Raw genomic sequence first — 21207 nt, forward strand, 5'->3', positions numbered from 1 at the left:
AACAAACCCAGCCACACAAATTGACCAGCTACCATTGTCCTACAGCTACCAGCTGTAGGCACTAAATCCATCCAGGCCAATGAGAAGGCAAAATCCTTGCCCAGAAGAGCCAACTGCTGTTATTCCCAGTAGTGTTACCAGCAGTGTCAGGGGGACCCCTCCAGCTGGGAGGACCACATCAAAGAGCATCAAAACCACACCTGCAGGGGACAAGCTGGCTTTGGATCTGACTTTTCCCTTGAAATCCTTGCTGCCACACTGCCTTTGAACACACTGCCCCCTTTGTCCTGGGGAGAGGGGGCAATGACTGCCGCCCACCACCCCCAGCCCTGCCCTGAGCTCTGCATGCTCTCCATCTATTTTCAGAGTCAAAGCTGCATGAGGATGAGGGCTCAGCTTGTGCCTGGGGTGGTATTGACTGTCTGTCTGTGGTCTGCACAGCATCAGAGGCTTCAGAGGGCTTGGGTGCTCCCAGAGGGATGTCAGTGGTGTGAGCCTGGTGCTGGCTTGGTGGGACACTTGGGAATATGCTGGGAAGGGGGTCTTTTCAACCATGCCAGGAAAGCCCAGTTCTGCTCTAGTAGTAGCAACTTGCTCCAAAATTTGTCTAAGTGTCTGATCTTTTGTTATTTCCAGTAAGTGATTAATTAAGCTGGCCTTTTTGTCCAGTTATAGTAAAATTCACCCTCCAAAACAAGAGGAGGGAAAAACAATCTTTTGTCTACCCATAGCTGATTATAAATATTTCTCTTTTCCAGCGGACTAGCATGTTTATGTCAGCGTTTACTGGAGTAGCAGAGGGCTGCAAGTAAAAGCCCTGAGGTTCAGAGGATGTAGTTCTACAATTGTCTCTTTACCCATTAACAAAACTGATGGGTTTTTTTCTGCCTTTTCAATCTCAGGAACCTACTGGCATCGATTATCCTCCCATGGACACAGCAGGCACCATCACCACCATCGTAGGGCCCAGTGCTTTCAGCATCCCGCTCCCGATAAGGCAGAAGCTGTGCAGCAGCCTGGATGCTCCCCAGACCAGGGGCCATGACTGGCGGATGCTGGCCCACAAGCTGAAACTGGACAGGTGAGCAGGGTTGCCTGTATGTGATCAGGCAGGGAAGCTCCTAGGGAGGAAGGTATGTGCAAGAACATCCTGGTGAAAGTCCCACTGAAAGCAGATGTACAGGCTGGTCAGGCTGACTGCACAGGGGATGAGCACCTTGACAGCACCAGCAGCAGGGATGGGTTGAAATCATATGAATTCAGATAGTTTCCATGCAGCTCAAAAAAACTGAGTTTCCTTTTGTCTCATTGCAGGTACTTAAATTATTTTGCTACAAAATCAAGCCCCACTGGGGTGATCCTGGATCTCTGGGAAGCCCAGAATTTCCCTGATGGCAACCTGAGCATGCTGGCAGCAGTTCTTGAAGAAATGGGAAGACACGAAACGGTTGTTTCTTTGGCAGCAGAAGGAAATTACTAATGCAGCCTTGGCATGACCAGGAAGGACAGACGCAGGGAGCGGTAATGCCCTGTTATTGCAAACAAGAATTGAAATGAAAACCCAGACCAGTGAGTTACACAAGAGACATTTCAGAGAAGAAAGCAAGCAAACAAGAAAAACCAGCCCTGACCTTCACACGTGCTCTCCTTGTACATTATCACAGGATCAGAAAGAGATCATGCAAAGTTGTACCTTGGAAATATAAATCAACCTAATGTTCCTCTCGGCTTGGCTGTACACTGCTTGGTACAGGTTTTTACAGTTTCCTAGGAAACGCTTTTTATTGCTATCCAGATATATGGATAAACTTTCTTAACAATCCCAGTTTCTATGGATGTTGTTTACATCAAATTCTGGACAGGGGTAAGGAGGCTGTCCATGGCTCTTTATATTTTTTGTTTAAAGCCATTCTAGACAAGGCTATGGACAGTTGGTTGTGGCTATTTCAGCTTATTGGTTTCTGGTGAATTCAGATTTTGGATACAATTCGCACATTGGTTGTCTTGCAATGATCCTCCTGTCATTGTTCTGTTTCCTAGACCTACCTGTAAAAAAAAAAAAACAAAACAAAAAACAAACCAAGAAAATCAGGGTGTGCATCTGGAAAGCAGGTACTCTGGCTGATAAGCAGGAACACACAAAACGTTCCCTTCCTTCCCCAAGACAGTCCCACTGAGCCTGTGTGGAGAATAGCTCTAAGACAGTGGGGAATGAAGGATCTGAGTTAATTTTCAATTCACACCCTTTCCACCCCTTTGCTATATGAGGGGCCAGATATGCAATTTGGAGTGGTTGGAGGGGAGAGGGAGAAACCCAGAAAAAAATAAAAAAGAGAAGTTGCTATGATAGTTATTTACTGATTAGTATCTAGGGCAAGGATTATAATGACTATTATTATTACCATTATTACTTTATTTCTGATTTTGTCAGCAGCAGAATGAATAACTTCTGGTTTTATGGAACCTGTTGTCCCCTCCCTGAAGGTCTTTTAAGACGTTTCCCTCTCTATGCCGTCTGTCCTTCCCTTTGTCATTGTACTCCTCCTCCAAAAGTCCTCTGCCAGCCCCCACAGGCTGCTCACTTTGTGTTAGCATTGCTGTGCTCCACGCCCAGAGCCAAGGCAGCATGAACTGAGGACACTCTGCTGATCTTCACCCACCAAGTGTCGGACCCTGGCATGTTTTGCACCACCCTGGTGCCCCAGGTTGCTCCAAGAAGCAGCCCTGTCCAGAGGTGGCTGTGAACCAGAGATGGCCTCCCAGTGCGAATACACAAAGACCACTGGTTTCTGACCACAGGTGCAAGCATGTGGAGGCACAGACATCCACCACCTGATTTGTGCATCCAAGGTGGGCTTCCATAGTTTTTGTTTTGTTTTGTAGCATTCTAAGAGCCAGCAGCTCCTGTTAGTTCCCCACAGAGCTGCAGGTCTCACTGAAACCCACCACCTCCCGTAATGTTTGCAGTCCTCGATGGCTGGTGAGGGAACACTTGTCCCTCTACAGCCATGGCCCTCTTGGCCACCAGAAAACAGGTGAAGTGGAAACTTTGCAAAAGGAGCAAACCAGAAGTGGTTGTCCCTGCAAATGTATTCTGTTCTGCTCAGTGAAAATTCTCTTTGCTACATGACAGCGCATAGGATTGCAGTAGTTTTACTGCCAGACTGAGCTGTCCTCTACGTCTGGCACAGAAATGCTTTCTGCCCCAACCCATCCACTCCAGGTTTCCAGCCAGGCCCTGGTTATTGCTGTTGTGCACACATGCATGCCCCTGCCCACGTGTGCATTACCATGCCATACGCTTCCCGAGACTGGAGTTAGCTTGTTCTCTTCTGTGGTTTTGATTTTGCTCTCCCCAAGGCTCTCCAGATCGCGCCTTTGAAGGTAATTTTGAAAATGTCATTGGTCAAAATGAAAAGAAAATTTCATCTGGCCTCTTTTTCAATTTGACATTTCCATAGGCTTGGCACTTTTTGCTTATAACTTCTCAGGTCCCTGACCAGGTTTAGATTGACCGCCAGGTAGCGAGCACAAAAAGTTCCCTTCCTTGTAAGAGGTAACCGGGCAGCTTGCAAACCAGCATTTCAGTAAAAACTGGAGACCAGAACACATGCATTGTAACTTTCAACATCTGTGTGCATTTTGCTTGTATAAGCCCCGCCTTCTCTTAATATGGAGATTCCATGGGCATCCTTTCAACAACCATCTTCTTTTTCGCCTTTGGCATCAGATGCAGCCTACTGCAATGCTAATGGAAATTTTGCTTTCAGCATCAGGAGGATCGGACTGGGGCTCCCTTCTCCACATCTTTTACTCAGAGCACTAAAATGGCTCTTAAGGATAGGTCTCAGCTTTTCTCCCTCCTGTGCCACCTTTAGGTGCAACCAGTTGTGTTTAGTTTGTGCTTCTTCACCTTTCTCACGTGTCCCTCCTGCGTGACTCTCCTTCCAAGGCGGCTGCAGGAGTTGAACTGCCCTTTGTCCCTTTGGCCTTTTTGGCTCAGTCTTTGTTGGCTGATCCCCAGGCTCACTGGTGCTCCCCAGCTCTCAGCTTTTTCCAGGTGGCCAGCACGTGCACCCTTCTCACCAGGATCAGGCCTCAAAGTGTCTCACAGTTATCAGTATTGCTGTGAGCTGATGTTCCTTTGGCCAGCTCTCTGACCTGTGTTCTGATGCCTTCTGCAAGAGGCAGGTGAACAACTTTCTCGCAGTGTTCTGGGGCATTTTCCTTTCCCAGCATCACAGTGAAGGGGATTTATTGAGAGGAAAAATGCACTCTCTGATTAAGAGGAGCATCCACAGAGGTGGCTGGAGGTCAAGAACATAACCCTTCATCACTGAACATGACTAGGGCAGCAGCATGACTGCTACTGGGTGGTGAAGCTACTCTTCTTCCACCCTGACTGCTCAGAAACCACCTGCAATCCCCTGCTGCAATCACAGGCTGGATGGTTTCCCCAGCATCTGCTCCAAAGGCCTTTACAGGGTCCCAGCACGGCCCCTGGGGCTGCCTCAGCCCTGACAGGGCAGTAAGAAGCACGGGAAGGTTCCTCCTCAGAGCCACAGCTCATCCCAGCAGCTCTGCACCCGTTCTTTGCCACTGCTGCTAGCAGCAGCTCCCACCTCACCTCACACTTCCCTGCATTAACTGTGCTCAGTTTTTTCTTTTTTTTCTAGGGGGAATGGCAGTGGCAGGGCATGCACTGTGGGAGAGGGCTCTGGCTGGTGGTGTTCACCACTCAGCATCCCTATCCTGCTGGCCCCAGGAGAGCAGGCAGGAAGCAAGGGCAGCCAGATCAGCTCAGGATATTATTTTTGGTGGGAGAAAACCCAGCAGCAGTTCCTCCGCCTGGATTGCATGGACATAGTGCCATCTCGTGGGGCTGAGCCCCCACTCCACTGTGTCGCTGCTGCCACAGCAACGTCGCACGGGAAAAGGCTTCCTGTGGGGTGGCTCTGACTAAGACTGGCAGAACTGACTCTTTAAAAGTGGTTGTAAGATTTTATGTCAGGTAAGCACATCTGCTTTAAAAGAAAAAAAAAAAAAAAGGCTGCAGGCTTCCTACCCTCCAGTTATTACTATTTTTTAAAATGCTTTTCCTTTTAGTTGTTCACCTTTGGCTTTGTACTGGAGCAGCTTAGCTGCTCTTCACACCATCTCTTCATTACATGTTGATTGCTAGCGCTATAAATAGTATATATATTATATAAATATATATAAAATATTTCCTGACTTCAAGGAAAACCTTTCATTTCCAAGTAAGAAACATTTATCAGAGGCAGTCCTTTTCACCTTATTTTTTTTCTTCTTCTTCTTTGTGTTGTGTTCTTGTAAAGGTGACTGTCAGTGTATAGGGTAAGTTTGGGGTTCGGTTGGGGTTTTTCTTTTTTTCAAAATTTATGATCACAACTGATCCACTGTGTCTTGTTAAACAGTGCAAGACCTAAGTGCTGTTTTAGTGGATCTTGAAAATTTTGCAGCAGTGAAGTCTCTCCAGTCAAGATTTGCTTTATTGGGAGACCAAGACTTTTTTCCGTCTCGCTGGCAGAAATGCAGACACTCATGAGACGTTGGAGTCTGCAATACCCACAGAGCAAAACATGTCCATTCCTTGGGTTTCCTGCTATTTCTGTTGCTTACATATAGAATAAATGTATCTACATGCTGTAAGCCTGTCATTGTGGACAGTGTCCTAATGTCTTGTATTGCTACCTACAATAGTTTCTTTTGGGTTCTCCTTTTCTCCTTCTTTTGGGGGCAGGGGGCATGGGGAAGGGAGGGGTGGGGGGGCCCTGAGACCATTGTATGCTCTACCAAGTAGTTACCAGAGCTCTGAGGTTCATTTCTGAACACAATTATATTGTTGAGGTTGGCTTGGGGTTTTTGTAATCTTGTGTCCAGGGCACTTTGTAAACAATCTTACTGAGTGTTCAGAAGTCTTTTCAGGTACTACCCTGGCTCCCGTCTGGCCATGAAGTAACCCACTGTTTGCAGGCTGGCTTGCTTGATATCAAGTAGTGCAAAGAGTGGTTTGAGAATGGAAACCAAACCTTTGGGCCTTCTCCCACAAGGACTTGACTTTGGGGTCACCACTGCAATTGATCCCTAGCTTGTGTGTGAAACCTTGAGTTCATAAAACAAGCTGCACTGCAGATTTTTAAATGCTGAAGCACGTATCTCAGACATCCTTTGAAGTGGGACTTCAACAGAAAGGTAAAGTAAGTGTGTGTGTACATAAAGAGGAGAAAACAAAGGACACTGCTGCTGGGGGCTTTTAGCTCTCACATTAGGTATGGGCATCCTCTTATTATACCAACTTTTGAATGAGAAGGTCAAGGTCAAGGTCAAAATTCAGTGTACCATCACTGCAACGTCAAATATGCAGTATGTCAAAAGCCAACAGAGTAAAAACTGGCAAGTAACTGGAACTGGACTTGAACTAAGGCCACAGAAATGAGGCCTCACGTTTGGCAGGTCAGGCTCCTTGCTTGAATAGAAGCATTTTGTTGATTTACTTACTTGTTGTTTAAACTTGACACCCGCTCCCTGAAATCTGAAAATCCCTTCTCTGAAAGTCCTTTGATAAACTCTGTCAGTAAAAAAAGCAAATAATAATAATAATCCAGAGTTCCCACAAACATCTATCCCAAATAGGTATTTCACATTTTCTGTGGTGCTGGTTAAATGCACTTATTAGTGGTTCAGTCTCCTCAACTGCTTACAAAGAGATTAATTGCTACATGTGCTTCACCCTGGGCCTGTCCTCCACTCCCAAAGCATCCCATGTCATGGCATGCCATGTCAGTAGCTCTGGGATGCCTGTGAGGAAGCAGGATGTAATTGGGGAGGGTCCTCCTGCAGCAGTGATGGGACAAGAGCCCCAAGGTGAGAAAAGCTTGCATGGGCCCTAGAGCTTCTTTGGCTGCTGCCAGCTGGCTCTGGCCAGTAAATTTGGGAGCTAGCAGAATACAAATAAAAAGCAAAATTGGGCTGGAAAGCAAATAAAATCAGGAAGGAGAGGCAAAACACTCTTCTCCCCACAGATTTTTCAAGGTACCTTGCAAAAACACCTGAGCCGAGAGCCAATAAGCTACTTTGAAACACGGAGTGTGACACAGCTGAGAGAGAGAAGTTGTGGCATTACTCTTTTCACATCTGTGTGGTAGACTCTTTTTGCTAACACATGTTCTGTTATTGTTGAAGAGGAAAAAAAAAAGAGAAAGAAAAAAAAAAAAAAAGGAGTATCTTCAGTACCTTTCCAAAGCAAAGGAGGGCCTGCAGGAAATGAAACATCTGTGTGACCCAGGTGTATCACGTTTCTCCCTTCTCTTCCCATGTCACAGCTCTACCGGGGTTCGTGGGATTTGTTTTCTTTGCTATTCAGATCTGGAGAACTCTTTTGGTTTTGATTTCCCTATTGCTGTATCTTCTATGCAATTCCTTTTCTAAAGACTGACTTACTACAGGAGAAGTGCTAGCCATTGCATTATTTGTATTGCTGTACAGTGGAGGTGTGGTTTACTAGTTCTGAGTGTGCCTCTTACCCCCCTCCCTTTTTCTCCTTCCCTCTGTTTGTAAATGCCTGCATTTATTCTGTCAGCCTGACATGTACAAAGTGTAAGAAAGAATTTTTAAACAGGTAATAAATTATATTTATAAGCAACTGGAAAAAAACCACACCCTACTTTGTGTTCAATTGTTTAGTTCCTGGAAGCTCAGAAGTGGAGTCTTTAGTTTCTTTTTACAAAAAGAGAAAATATCTCCTCAGAAGAAATTTTTCTGCACCTGAGAACTGTGGGATTCAGAGGCGTGCCAGGGGCAATGTGCAGCAAGCATGGGGCTTTGTCACCTAGATGTGGCCAGGTCAAGGGGCTGTAGAAATGCTGCTGGAGAGTAACTGCAATGCCACTGAGCACCGACAGTCTGGGGCAAAGCAGGAGAGCTGCAGGGGCTGTGCAGCTCAAGGGAAAATTGCTATTATTTACACATTTCTCTGAAAATAATAGCAAGGCAATTAAACATTAGGAAACACGGAGCTGAATCTGCAACGCAGCCCTGCAGAACGAGAGGAGTGCTCCAGCTTTAGGTACAAATGCACAGAAACACCTCACTAGATGTAGAGGTAGGTAACCCATGTCTCAGCACTCAGCAATGCCATGTTTCAGCTGATGCTGGGTATTTAGGCTGAAACGTTTTCACCTGATGCTTGGGGCGGGAATTCTAGCTTCAGTTTGTGCACAGGTGACTCCTGTGGCTCTTGTGCTATTAAAAATAGTAGTCAAAAATATTCATAAACATGTGGCAGAATGAAGGGGGGGTGGGTGTCTCAAAAAAATATTATGCTAATACCAAGTTTCTATAGATTTACATAATCAGCCACAAAACACGACTGACTGCTCTATTAGTGATAACACTATTTTAATTACTATTTTTCTCTTCACTGAGTTGTGAAAGAAGTGATGCTTTTTTATGCCAGTGGAAACATATGCAACATATTGCTGTTTACTTGTTTGCTCAGAGGAAAAAAAAAATCTCATAAAAATAAAATAAATAAAATGAGGCATGGTCAAAATAATCTAGCTGGAGAAATGAAATGCAAAGATGGTGCTTTTCAAGCACATAAAAAGGAAATAGCAATCTCTGTCATGGGGAGATGGAAACAATTTTATTGGGGGGGGGGGAATGTTAAAACAACCATATACAATTTGAACAAATACAACATAACACAGTTTGTTCCCCAGGTTTTCTAATTACAGTATTTACAGGTTTAATAAGGCACTGGTTCTCAAAAAAGAACACAAATTAGTTTCTTAGTCTCTACATTGACAACCTTTTCTTTAATAGAAATGACTTTGTGCTAGAGAAAGGATAGCAGTTGCTAGATGGCATCTCTTTTTTTTTCTTCTCCCACTTACCTATGCCATCTCACCTACGCCAGAAAGAAACTAAACTACACTTCCTTGAATGATTTACATTTGAAAAGTGGATTTCTAGCCCCGTGGGCACTGAAGCCACAATTATCTTTACCTCTGACTTCCAAGCCCTCATCAATGTGCCCTTTGAAACTACCAAAATATGGAAGTGACATTACTTTTTTTTTCCTTCTCCCACTTACCTATGCCATCTCACCTACGCCAGAAAGAAACTAAACTACACTTCCTTGAATGATTTACATTTGAAAAGTGGATTTCTAGACCCGTGGGCACTGAAGCCACAATTATCTTTACCTCTGACTTCCAAGCCCTCATCAATGTGCCCTTTGAAACTACCAAAATATGGAAGTGACATTAAAAGGCCACACCTGGCAAAATAAGCATACTAGCCTGTAGTCACTGCAGTGCTGACACCTTAATTACGACACGCTGAGTGTCACAGAAAGTCACCCATGCAGGCAGTAACTCGAACGTCACAGTGCTGGAACAAAAGACCTCCACGCTTGCCTTAGGCTGTTTTTTGGCCTTAGGAATAGCCCTTCACAATAGCATCGATTACAGTGGGTAGGAGATTTGAGGGCAAAATCTGGTCTTGGGAGAAAATAGGCAGGTACTAGTTACACAACCGCAGACTGTTTGCTTTCTCAGTGTGTGTCTCCTCAAATATATATATATATATATATATTTATCTATTTTCCTATACAGCACCGTTGCAGTGATTTGTCATTTATGCATTTTCATAAATAAATATTATGTTTTATTTAGTGCTTTTTCATCCATAATAGTTTACTCTTAATCCACATACTGGAGCTATCCCAGACTCGCAACTGAATATATATATATATATATTTTATATATATATAAAAACACATAAACTTGAACATTTAACATACACACTTTATGTACTCTAAACCAGTATCTTAGACCATTTTCTTCTGGACCAAAAAAAAAGGTAAGATTTGCTCAGGAAACCAGTGACTGGCCCTTTCTCTTCCAACATGCTGATGGCAGGTGCCAGGGGCATTCATAGTATGCCTCGTGTCTGCCAGCCAGCAAAGCACCCTCCAAAACACTCCTGGGGAGAGCTTTGCTATTAAAAAAAAAAAAAAAAAATCTATTTGAGGAAGGCAGAGGTGAAATGCACCTAAACAGGCAGGAAAGAAGCATTCCTGTTGTGCAACCTGGGACCTGCAGGTCCCCTCTGCTTCTTCGGGGCTGAGAAACCTCAGTTCCACAGGGTGCGCTGGCTTTTATGGAAAGAAACGAGACTAGAAACCCATGGCTCCATTCACTAAGACAAAAAGGTGAAGAGAGGCTGGGTTGTCCCCATTTTGGCCCACAAATCTCAAAGCCAAGGCAGCCAAGGAGAGGAGCAAACTCTGCTCTCAGCCTCACAAATGTGTTTTAAGGATGGGGAAACCGTCACTGGGATCAGTGTTTGGTGTATTAGAGATTTTCTTTTTGTATTGCTTGGTAAATTTGGGTACAGGCAGGGAAACGGCACTGCAGAAAAAGCACCCTAATTAACAAACTTTCGGTTAAGCTTTTTTACACCTATCATCATGGAGGGCTTGCTGGTTCTCTTGAACTCGTGCATTTTTCTCTGTTAGCTTGAAAGTATAAAATGGTAATTTTTCCAGCTAGAAATACCTTCAGGGAGCTGTTAAGCTAAACCCCAATTATACACCTACCTACCACAAATAAATCAGTTTTCTCCAAAAAGGGGAAAAAAAAAAGAAGCATTACAGAAGTGCTGACGCTAAATCCTGCATGGCAATTATTTAAGTTCTGAAATAGGCTTAGCATAATCAAAGCAGCATTTGTAAGGACTTATTTCAAAATTAAGCTGAACACCATCTAGTAAAACAACATAGGCAGCCAGGAAAATTTTAAAAAATAAATGAAGGGTAAAAAAGGGTAAACCAGTAAGTCCCATGCAGCTCAGTTTTGGTAATCTGACAAAGAACAGAACCTTTCCAAAGAAAACACCTCCCGGGGTATATTTCACCTCTCATTTCCCCTTCTGTAGCATTAGCATTGCTACAACTGCTGCAACCCTAGGAAGGAGGAACAGGGAAAGACAGTAAATACATTTCCCATTGCTCTTCTCCCCTGACAGCTCCTCTTGCTGGGAACCAAAATGCTACACAGCCCCAGCCCAGCAGCTGAGCCTGTCACTGCTGTGCTGTGGCTGCCAGAGCTGTGGAGGCTGCTGGAAGGCCACCCAAAACAGTAAAGCAGATAAAGCTTGAGCCAATTGTTTGTAGTGTCTCTCACTACAGCAGAAGAAGTGCAGGAGGCAGGTACCCACTGCTGGCCACAGTTCCCAGCTCTCACCACCCATCTAATGTGTCCCACGCTCCCTCTCCCTGTCACTTCCTATTACAGACAAGGCACCAGGTCTCCTTACACTCAAGGAAGAATGACTGCCACCCCAGAAATGGGCATTGTTGAGGTTTTTCACTTTCCCTTAAAAAAGGGAACACAGATGTTAATTTCTTTTTCTCAGCTGTGGTTGTAGATGGACCCCTCACTTTTACGCAGATGAAAGACCAAGTTAGTAATTCCTTCTCACAAGGAACTTCCTCTTACCCAGTGGTTGGTTGTGGGTCCTAGCAGTTTCAAATTACCCAGTGGACTCAAATGCGTATTTCATTTCCACTCACACACAAAATACTTTATTTTGCAGTGGGGGAAAAGAAAGGAAAAAAAAAAAAAGCCAAGAAAAAGGGCACTTGTTTATCACTGTGGTACTATCCCCATCAGTTTTCCTGGAAACATGAAGAGCTTCTTTAAACAAGTCGCACCAAACCATATTCAAACAGTTCCCAGCTACCTTAAGTGAAGCATGACCTTCCCTGGGACAGGCCACCCACAGGAATCAGGCCACCCACACCAACAGGGATGGCAGGGATGCAATTGGGCTCCATCTCTGCACTGTGAGAATCACTTGCACATTCAGGGTTTGGAAAGTTATCTCCACAAATAGGTGGCTTTTAAGGTGGTCTCCATCACAGCTCCTCTGAGCTACACAGACCCACTCACCTTTTTTCTTAAATGCTGGAGTGCAATAGTCGTTTTGGAAATGAAAAAGTTGGTTTGCTTTCATTTTCAGCAGTTTCCTCCGAATTTTTTTAATGTAACAATATACATCTTTTTTACTTCTAACCCAAAAGTTTTATTTTCATAAAATTTAAAGCAGTATCTTTTTAAACAATCAAAATAATAATAATAACAATAATAATAATAAAATAATAAGTGGCTTTCATGGAAAGCAACATGCATAATCTTAAACCAGTTACTAAAACTGTATTTTCCCATGTAAACAAGAGCAGACAAGCCTCTTCGATCTTGTATCTCAAAATTCAGGTGATTTTTGCAATGGATAGTCTCCTCAAAAACTCACTGCTGCTCTTAAGCATGACTCCATTCAAGGTACTTAGCAAAGACTTTTGATACATCTTCAGGACTTCTGCCTGCACAAGAAAGTCCATTTCCAGGGGCCTCCACCAGAGCTGCCTCTGGCAGAGTCAGAGTTTAATGTCCTGGGACTCCGACATTTTGGCGAGTGTTTTCTTGACGCGCAGGGCTGTGAGCCGGGAGGCAGGGTTGTGAGCCCAGCACTCCATCATCAGCTTCCCCATCTGCCGTAGGCACTGCGGAGAGAAGCGGGAGAGAAAGCCCCACCCGGGTCAGTGAAAGAGGAGACTGCAGTTGTTGGCAATGCTGAAAAACTGAAGGGAAAAGGCCTTTCCTAAGGGCAGTGCAGGCCCTGACAGGCATTATGCATAAATACCACCAGCGCTGCCCTGACCAGCCAAACGTGTTTCAGATTAATGCAGATTTTTGTAACGTATTTTTGGTAATACACAGGCACTACCTACTAACAAATTGACCTCTTATTGCTAGAATGCCTGAGGTGGGATTACTGAGGATCCCAACCAGTTAATCAAGAGCAGCTATTTCAATGAGCCTCATCAGTCCTGGACACATGTGGTAGCAGAGTAAACACACACTGAGTGTCATCACACAAAAGCCCTTTCCGGAGCTGATAGTCCTTCCTCCAGTGTTTTCAGCCCCAGTCTGAATGCCCAGAGGGATTTGGCTAGGAAGAGGATGAGGCAGGCGAGTTGTGGTTACATCTTCTCACACTGGCTGTTGCATGAGACCTCAAGGAGCCCAGGGAGGTTGTTTTCTTTTTCCCTCACATTCACAGATCTCATGCCACCTAAATCTTTCATCTCCCTGCAGAATATTCATCTACATGCTGCTATTCCAAAATGTGGCAGCAGCAGTGGAAAATGTCCTCCTCCCTCAAAATGCTGCAGACTTGGGTCAATCTCACTCACTAGCTCCGATTAAAAGCACTGACAGCATGTCAAGAGGGACGACAGATACCTCATCACTGCTCCATCTGTTGGGAAACGAGGGGCGCAGTCTCTTGATGCACACGATCTCCCGCATGTCCTCATACGAGGGGTCGCTGGGCACGAGGTCATGGTATGGAAGCTGGTATTCCTCAACTATTCCTGAAAGTAGCAATTAGTTGTCTGTCACTTGCAGAAAACAACTTCCACTCCCCTCCTCCCCTCTCACTTTGTAACAGATTGGCCATACAATACATACTGTTCAACAGTTGGGTGTACTTCTGAAAAGGACTTCCCTGCCCTAGAAGTTAATTCCACCGTCAAGTTCCAATGTAACCATTGCCATGTAAAGACTGGCCACGTATCTTAATCCAAAAACGTAATTACTTGCCAAGTGAGGCAGTTTCTACCTCTGCTTTCCAGTCCAGCAATCTCCAGTAAATTCTCCCAGAAAGAGCTATTCACATAGGGACTGTATCAGACTAATCTGAGAGAGAATTAACCTTGAGTTAGGTCTCCTTCTTATCAGTGGACCTGGAATATACCAAAGGGCATTTCTGTGCCTTTTCAGAACATGGCAAGGCACCATTCTTTGTACATAGCAACAATGAAACAATAAAAATATTACAGATTTAGCCTCAAAACATCACAATACACATCACCAGCTTTTAAACACAGGGATCCTGCTACTCATAGGCAACATTCAGCTCCTCTAGGTTGAGCATTCAGCACACCACTGCAGATTTAAAGACCCATGAAGTATGGTGAAGGTAGCAGAGACCCAAGAGAGACATGCTCTACTCTTGCCACCAAACTGGCACAGAACGGTTACCAAGTTACTTCCATGCATTTAATTTTCTCCATGGCAAAACAGAGGCAATAACACCCATCATTTCTGCACTACACTGAACTCTACATGCAGAAAGAGGGAAATGAAGCACATCACTGGTATGATAGTGATGTAGTAAGAGCTACTTCCCTCTGCTGTTTTGCTACTTGTCTTGTAAACAGATTATTTCAAATAGTAGCATAGCAAACTCCAAATTGTTTGTCCTCCTCCTTTCATTTAACTCTAACTAAACAAAGAAATCACTATTTCCTTTCTGTTAAATTAGCTGAACACCTCCAGTTCAGCAGAAATGTGATGCCTTTGGAAAAGGCCCCCAAATGAATTCCCTACTTCCTCAGTGCAGGCATCCGCTGCCTTCAAACATGCCATTAAAATATAGTCTAAACCTCCGCTGTTGAAATAGCACTGACTCATGCTTTAAAATAAGTTTTAACAAGAGAACAGATATTAAGAGAGTTACCTGTATGGTTTACCCACATTGGTTTATTACTGTAAAAACAATCACCCAGAGAAAAAGATGTAAGGGAAGATATGAGGTTCACTGACACAATTAAAAGTGATCTCCCAGCTCTTTACCTCCTGAAACACATCTCCTTGCTATCTCCCAAAGGATGAGTCCAAAACTGTACATATCAGCCATGATGTAGGACTGAAAGTGATTTCTATTCAAGCTTTCATCCAGCACCTCAGGAGGCATATAACGTTTTGTTCCTACACGGGTGTTTGGAGGGATGTCTACCTCATTTGTATCACTAAAAGAAAATGAAGAAAAAAAAGGGCATCAAACATGCAGTAAAGTGGCTTGAAAAGAAAGTAATTTAGATGGAAGAAGTAGTAAATTCACACCACATCCACTCTCAAACAAGGTCAAAAGTAATGCATAATCTTAATGGAACAATTCTTGCAAGAAAAGCCTCTTAGTGTGAAGGCAACCCTCCTTAAAAGGCTGACCTGCCTGAGGCTATGTTAAGCATTCAAATGCAGAATCAAAATGAAGATAAGACTCAACAGGGATGCTGTAACATTTGTGAGATTTCATTAGCATTAGCCGGAGCTCTAATGTTAGTGATAACAATCAAATCTTCATTAAACGCTGTTTTCTTAACATACTCCACCACCTAATGCTTCAGTCTTAGCAATTAATGCTAAGTAGCTGGGGCAGTATCTCTTAGCTGTAGCAAATCAGATCTGCAAGGAAGATGAATCTAACTATTATTTTTTGCATGCATTATGTTTGATCTCTCCCAACCTTAACACATCAAGATATGTAGACACAGAGGGATAAATGCATAAAAACATCTAAGCAAATGTGTCACACCTCACACATTGACCAGAAGACACAAGATGTGGCAAGCAAATTCCCATTAATTATGTGGATGGATTCTTGTTTTTCTTACTAACTCAGATTCAGCTACATCAGTTTAAATGTTTTTAAAAGGTTGTATGTTTTATATAAGCTTTATATGGCATATATGGTTTGCTTAAAAAGGTCTGTTTTCCTTCCCTCACCTTCAAATGTATGTATTTTAAATATGATGGATGCAACAAAAGCTCACAGAATAATTCTATTTCTGTAGAAATATTATTATTTCTTCATGTACAACATTTTTTTTTTTACCGACTGATATGAAGAAAAGTCAGCTTTTTCTGAGTCTGTGGGACAACAAGTTACCTACACAGTCATTAAATCATACATATGCTGGTGGCACTTCTGTATACCTCCAAGAATGTAACACAAATCCAGTGACCTGCACTGTCTTCCAGTATTTCAAATGAAATGGAAACACAAGGAATTTTACTAGAATCATTAGCTTCAGCAGAGCACACCCCTTCCCACTGTTTTCACTTCCCTGTTGTTGCCTGAGAAATGCTGTCTGAGGAAGGGTTCAGTATGAAAACAAGCCAAGTACATACTGTAAATTCCATCTGGAGTGGGAAAAATCCATATTTCACCTTCTTTTGTAACAGCACTTGATAACTCCTAGCTCCCTTCGTTCACAGCTAAGCAGTGTGCTGCTCTGTATTTGCCAGGCAAAGTACACCTGCAAAGGGTGAATTTCTTCCCCGAAATTTTTAATAGTGTATTTTCAAGTTGTTGTTTTCTAGGCTTCTGTTCCTCAAAGTAAAAATATTCCTTTCTTGTCTCCTAAAGAAAGGTCAGGCTCATAAAGGAAATGCCTCACCAAGAAACGTGGTAGGTAAGTGAACGGTAAGAAGAGCACACTTAAAAACTGCCTTTCCTTTCACTCTGAATAATTTCAGTTCAAGATTTGTACAGAATTCTTTAATTTTTTTAATACTCCAGGGAGTGCATGGTTTCAAAGCTGACCTCCAAAACGGAAACTTTCAGTCTATGTATTCTAGACACATTTCTGTATACAGAAAAATCAGAGACTTTGGAACACATGTCTCCACCACCAGGACCACCGCTGAGAGCTCAAGTTCCTTTTGAACAGAGCTGTCAGAGAGCAGTGTCTCCTTATGAATCCCAGGAGTGAGTAAGTTCTACTTGTCTGCTCTTTCTAAGTTGTTTAAACACACAACCATTTTTTAAAATCAAATTTAAAAGCCATTTCAAAAATCAAATCTGTTCTTCGGCAATTTGATTTGTAGGAAATGGAACAAAAGGCAGCCCAAATGGGCTCCTTTTCAATAAATCCTAGTTAGTAACTTGTGCAAATTATTAGTATTTTTCTCTCTAAGCTGAGAGTGAATTTTCACGGGATCAGACAAGCTTCAGTGACAAGCTCACTGACGTGACTTCAACCTGTCTGTGCTACGTCCTCTCACTGTGTGCCAGCAATAGTGGGGCAGCTATGGAGGACGGAGGGATGAAAATAAACCTTTATGCAAATGCAGCTAATGTGCTCAAATAATTAAAAAGCAACTGTTTGTACACCTGCATGAGGTGTTTACATGACATTCACTCCCCAACAGGTAACCTCACACACAGCTGAGCAGAGCCCAGAAGGTGTGCACGTACCCTATAGGTGCTTACTCACACGTGCACACTCAGCCAACAACAAAGGCAGCTTTTGCACCTGATTTATTAACTTCTCCTCAGCCCCCTCACTCCAACTCACCTGATAAACTTAACAGCCAAGCCCAAATCTGCTATACAGCAGGTGCCATTCTTTTTCACCAGGATATTCTTACTCTTTAGGTCACGGTGGGCAATAGCAGGTTTGCCCTGAGTACTGAAGATCTCAGTGTGCAGGTGGCACAAGCCACTGACAGAGGAGTAAGCCAGTTTCAGCATAGCTTTTGTGTCCAAGGTAGTAGATTTTAGATAATCGTAAAGTGAGCCATTCTCATGGTAGTCAGTGATAAGATACAGCTGGGTCCAAGATCCTGTACCTTTAATATCTGCAGCAATGAATCCTTCAAAAAAAAAAAAGAAGATATTTTCAAATTAATACTTCTCACGGGGTTTTTTTTGACTGCTCAGAACTCTGGACTCTCATCCATTTCAGTAGTTTTATTTCATTACCGTATTTAATTCCTTTCATCTTACTTCCATGCTACTGTGCCTCACCTCTGGCCTTTCACGTACTTTCAGAAAGCCCAGATACGGAAACACCAGTGCCTGAAACAGACACGTTGTGTTTGGAGTAACAACCCCCAAGTCCCACTATTTTTTAACTTTTATTTATGTTTCAGTAATCCTTGAAACAACTTTCCTTTGAAAAGCACTGGGGCTAATTGCAGAGCACAGTGGGAAACAAAGCAGATAGGAAAGGACATCAGATAACAGCCAAATATAAAATTGCTGTGCTTAAAAAACCTGTTCACTATCAAATAATTCTCTTTCACTTCACTCACCAAGAATATTTTCATGTCTCATCAGGACAGTCTGGTAGATTTCTGTTTCTCTGAACCAGCTGGCCTCCTCTGTAGTAAAGAACACTTTCACTGCTACCTTTTCACCACGCCACTTTCCCATCCAGACTTCTCCATAGCGACCTTTTCCAATCTGCTTCACCATTTGAATCTGCTTTGCGATGGTCCTTTGAACCTTTGAAAATTAATCAGTCTTTTTAAAGGAAACATTTTACTATGAACCTTGAAATTTTTATTTTCCTGTGGGATGTAGAGTTTGGTGGAATTTTTTTTGTTACTTTTGGAAAAGTTTTGACAGAAAACACTCCTGGTCACCTCAATGCAGTCCAAATTCCAAAGGGGTACGTAACACATTTGAATTAAAATAGGGATGTTTGTTACATACTCAACACTGCTGAGACTCAAGGCTAGGCCTCACAAGAGTCATAAGCCTATCAGAGGTCCAAAACTAGCAAAACCACAAAATTACTTTTTTTTTTTAAGGACAATACTTCCTATCACCTTCCTTGAAATGGCCATGCCTGATTATTTCAAAATATACATTTGGTGTTAGGAATCTCAACCACTACTTACAGAGTTATAACACACATGCCTACATTAATTTTAATAATAATAATTACGTATTAATAAAAAGCAATTCCCTCCCCAAAATATTTGAAAGAACAGCTTTCCAGTGTCTGTGCCAGCTTTGTCAGTGTCTGTACTGTGAGCTAATGCTAACATCATGGGTATTACAAGATCAATGCCCATGGCAGCATTGCAGAGATACTCTTCACAAGATGACAGACCCCATGCAGCAGATGGACTGCCTCTAAATTTAACAAGCTTTTACAGCCACGAAAAATCTCAGGCAAATGGAGACTAATAATCTCATCAGATTGGAGCATGCCTGCAGAACATGTATATCTGAAAGTTCACTAATGTGAGTGGATGCTGCAGCACAACTCGCTGGTATTCGTGGCTGACGCTGCCTCACCCCAATGTAACGGGAGATGAAAATGTCACACTGTTGAGGTACAGCACTGCCAGTTCAATCCACAGCTAGTGAGTTTTTGTTTGGTAAGACTTGGTAAGATATTGAAAGAATATTTCCTTCAACACAAGGAGATTTTCATCTGGGCCAAGCAATTGGCAAAATCTGAACAGGTTCAAATTCATGGTCTCTTGTCGGGTTTTGCCACCATCCAGACACAAATCTCCTGCAGTTTACTGCAGCAAGTGAATCTAACTGCACTAACTGAATCCCTCTGAAATCATATTCATTTCATGCAATCCAAAATATTTTTGCAATCTTGACTGACAGAAATGAGTGAAACTTGATTTTTTACAACATTTGCTTCCTTTGTTATGCTTGGGAGGTCCAGTGGAAACCACCAGTTTGGTAATGCCAAGCAGGACTGCCACAACCCCACTGCAGCATGAATGTGCATCCAAAGACAAACTCAAAACCTATTAGGTCAGGCCTATCATCATTCATTTTGTAAGTAAATCACTGGTTTTCATATAAGACAATTTTAAGAAGCATAACATACAGTGGTATTTAAGCAAAGCTATTTCAAATATCCCAGTTTTCTTCTTCTGTCATTTAAACAGAATTCCATTTTTCCAGTCCTGCACTGTATTATTATTAGACTTCCAAGATGGTCGCTTTAGTGCCATTATTTTTGATTAACATCAGTGAAAGCCAACAACAGAGATTAGCCTTAATTTAAAAAATTGATTTATTATCTTTTATACTCTCATATAGTGATTGAACAATAGTTATATTACATTGGAATTTTGCTGTAACATTTTGTAATGTCATTTTAGCATTGTTGCTTTCTATTTTGCCCATTTTAAAAATGCATCCTGAACAATAATGTAGTTATATCAAATAACTTAATTTGTGTAAATATATGTAATGGCATCATAAAGTACATGCAATTACAATACTTAATGATGAAAAGTTCCTTATTAAATTACATTAAGAAAATGAAAAACACATTTCTGTTATGGGTTTTCAGGCGGCAGAATACTATGTGGAAGGCCTTAACCTGGTTTCGTCTTGCTAGAACTGGTCAAATGATTTCCTATGAACAATTTATTTTATTTTAAGGAATTCAGCTCCTTCTTGAATCATAAACCAATTATTATTTCTAAAACAAATAGGTTAATCAAAATTGTTGGCTGAACTGATTTCATAAGCATGCTAAATGATGTGTTCTTGTGAGTTATTTACACTGAGTGGGGCTGGGGGTTTTTCATTTCTTTTGAAATCTGTGTATTTTGCTGCTTGAGCTCTGTAAGTAAGGTTACATGGCCTTTTCTTTTGTCTCCCTGAGTGGAAACAATCCAATTATGAACTATTTCTACTTTCCTGCCATTCAGCTAAATGTGTTCAGCTACTGCAGATGAAAATTTAGACAGACCAACCTTTTGTAAATTTAATATTTTGAGCAGAAAATTCATACCTATGGCTGGGATGCAGTCCCTTGAAAAGCAAAGTTCATTGGAAAGGAAATTGGGAAAAAAAAATGTATGAGAAGGTAGAGACCAACGTGTAGTTCAGCAAACTCTTCAGACAGACCATTTTGCAGCATTTGACCTGCAGCAAACTGTTCTGTCAGAGGTACAGACAGGTCAGGAGACAGAATGCTTGCTGAATGTCATCATATTGACAAATTCCTGGCTAATACTTGTTTGGGGTGTAATATTTGTACCCATTAGAATAAATGTTCTACACAGAAGAAAAACATTACTGGTTAGCACAAGGTGACATTTTGCATTAAATTTGCATCTTACTTTCCTGAAATTATAACCCTGGATGTTTCAGTCTTTGCATAAGAAACAAAGTTAAAAATTAGCAAATAAGCCCTTGCATGGGCACTTTCTATACGTTTGTTTCAGGCATGGGCATCACTCTGTGCGTTTCTGGTGAACTCATAGTGGTTGTAGCTGTCTGGGAAATGCAGCAAACATCTCTTGCCAAGTGCAAGATCCATTTTCTTCTCTTCCACCCAAAATCACTACTTAAAGAAAAATTGTACACGTTTTTTTGTGAGTAAGGGGAGATGGGGGTTGGGGGGAAGAGTTCCTTGAGGAAAAACACTGGGTCCAGTGGCTGCAAAGTCTCCAGGCTTGAGAGGAGTGGACTGACAGAAGACTGGATGGTTTCTGCCTCACGGAGCAGCGGCACAGCTCTGAGAGCTGCTGAGCAATGCCCCAGCTGGGATGTCAC

General features: G+C 42.5%; 2 protein-coding genes across 5 annotated transcripts in view; one reads left to right on the forward strand and one right to left on the reverse strand.

The window, feature by feature from the left end:
• Positions 1–7677, forward strand: part of UNC5C (unc-5 netrin receptor C) — a 97820-nt gene extending 90143 nt beyond the window's left edge. Inside the window, exons 16-17 of the mRNA XM_017745108.1 lie at positions 903–1081; positions 1315–7677. Coding sequence (XP_017600597.1) covers positions 903–1081; positions 1315–1480 — 345 coding nt within the window. The 3' untranslated portion in view covers positions 1481–7677. The remainder of the gene's footprint in view (positions 1–902; positions 1082–1314) is intronic.
• Positions 7678–8643: 966 nt separating this feature from the next.
• BMPR1B (bone morphogenetic protein receptor type 1B) overlaps positions 8644–21207 on the reverse strand; it is a 187482-nt gene continuing 174918 nt past the window's right edge. For all 4 annotated transcript variants that reach the window (XM_017745129.1, XM_017745130.1, XM_008641926.2 and 1 more), the window contains 6 exons: positions 17973–18165; positions 17234–17531; positions 14727–14902; positions 13332–13462; positions 9116–12589; positions 8644–8915 (listed from right to left, as the gene is read on the reverse strand). In XM_017745129.1, the coding sequence (XP_017600618.1) occupies positions 12464–12589; positions 13332–13462; positions 14727–14902; positions 17234–17531; positions 17973–18165 (924 nt within the window). In that variant the 3' untranslated portion in view covers positions 8644–8915; positions 9116–12463. The remainder of the gene's footprint in view (positions 8916–9115; positions 12590–13331; positions 13463–14726; positions 14903–17233; positions 17532–17972; positions 18166–21207) is intronic.

Source organism: Corvus brachyrhynchos, unplaced genomic scaffold, assembly GCF_000691975.1.
Source record: "Corvus brachyrhynchos isolate BGI_N302 unplaced genomic scaffold, ASM69197v1 scaffold249, whole genome shotgun sequence".
In the NCBI taxonomy this organism is placed as follows: domain Eukaryota; kingdom Metazoa; phylum Chordata; class Aves; order Passeriformes; family Corvidae; genus Corvus; species Corvus brachyrhynchos.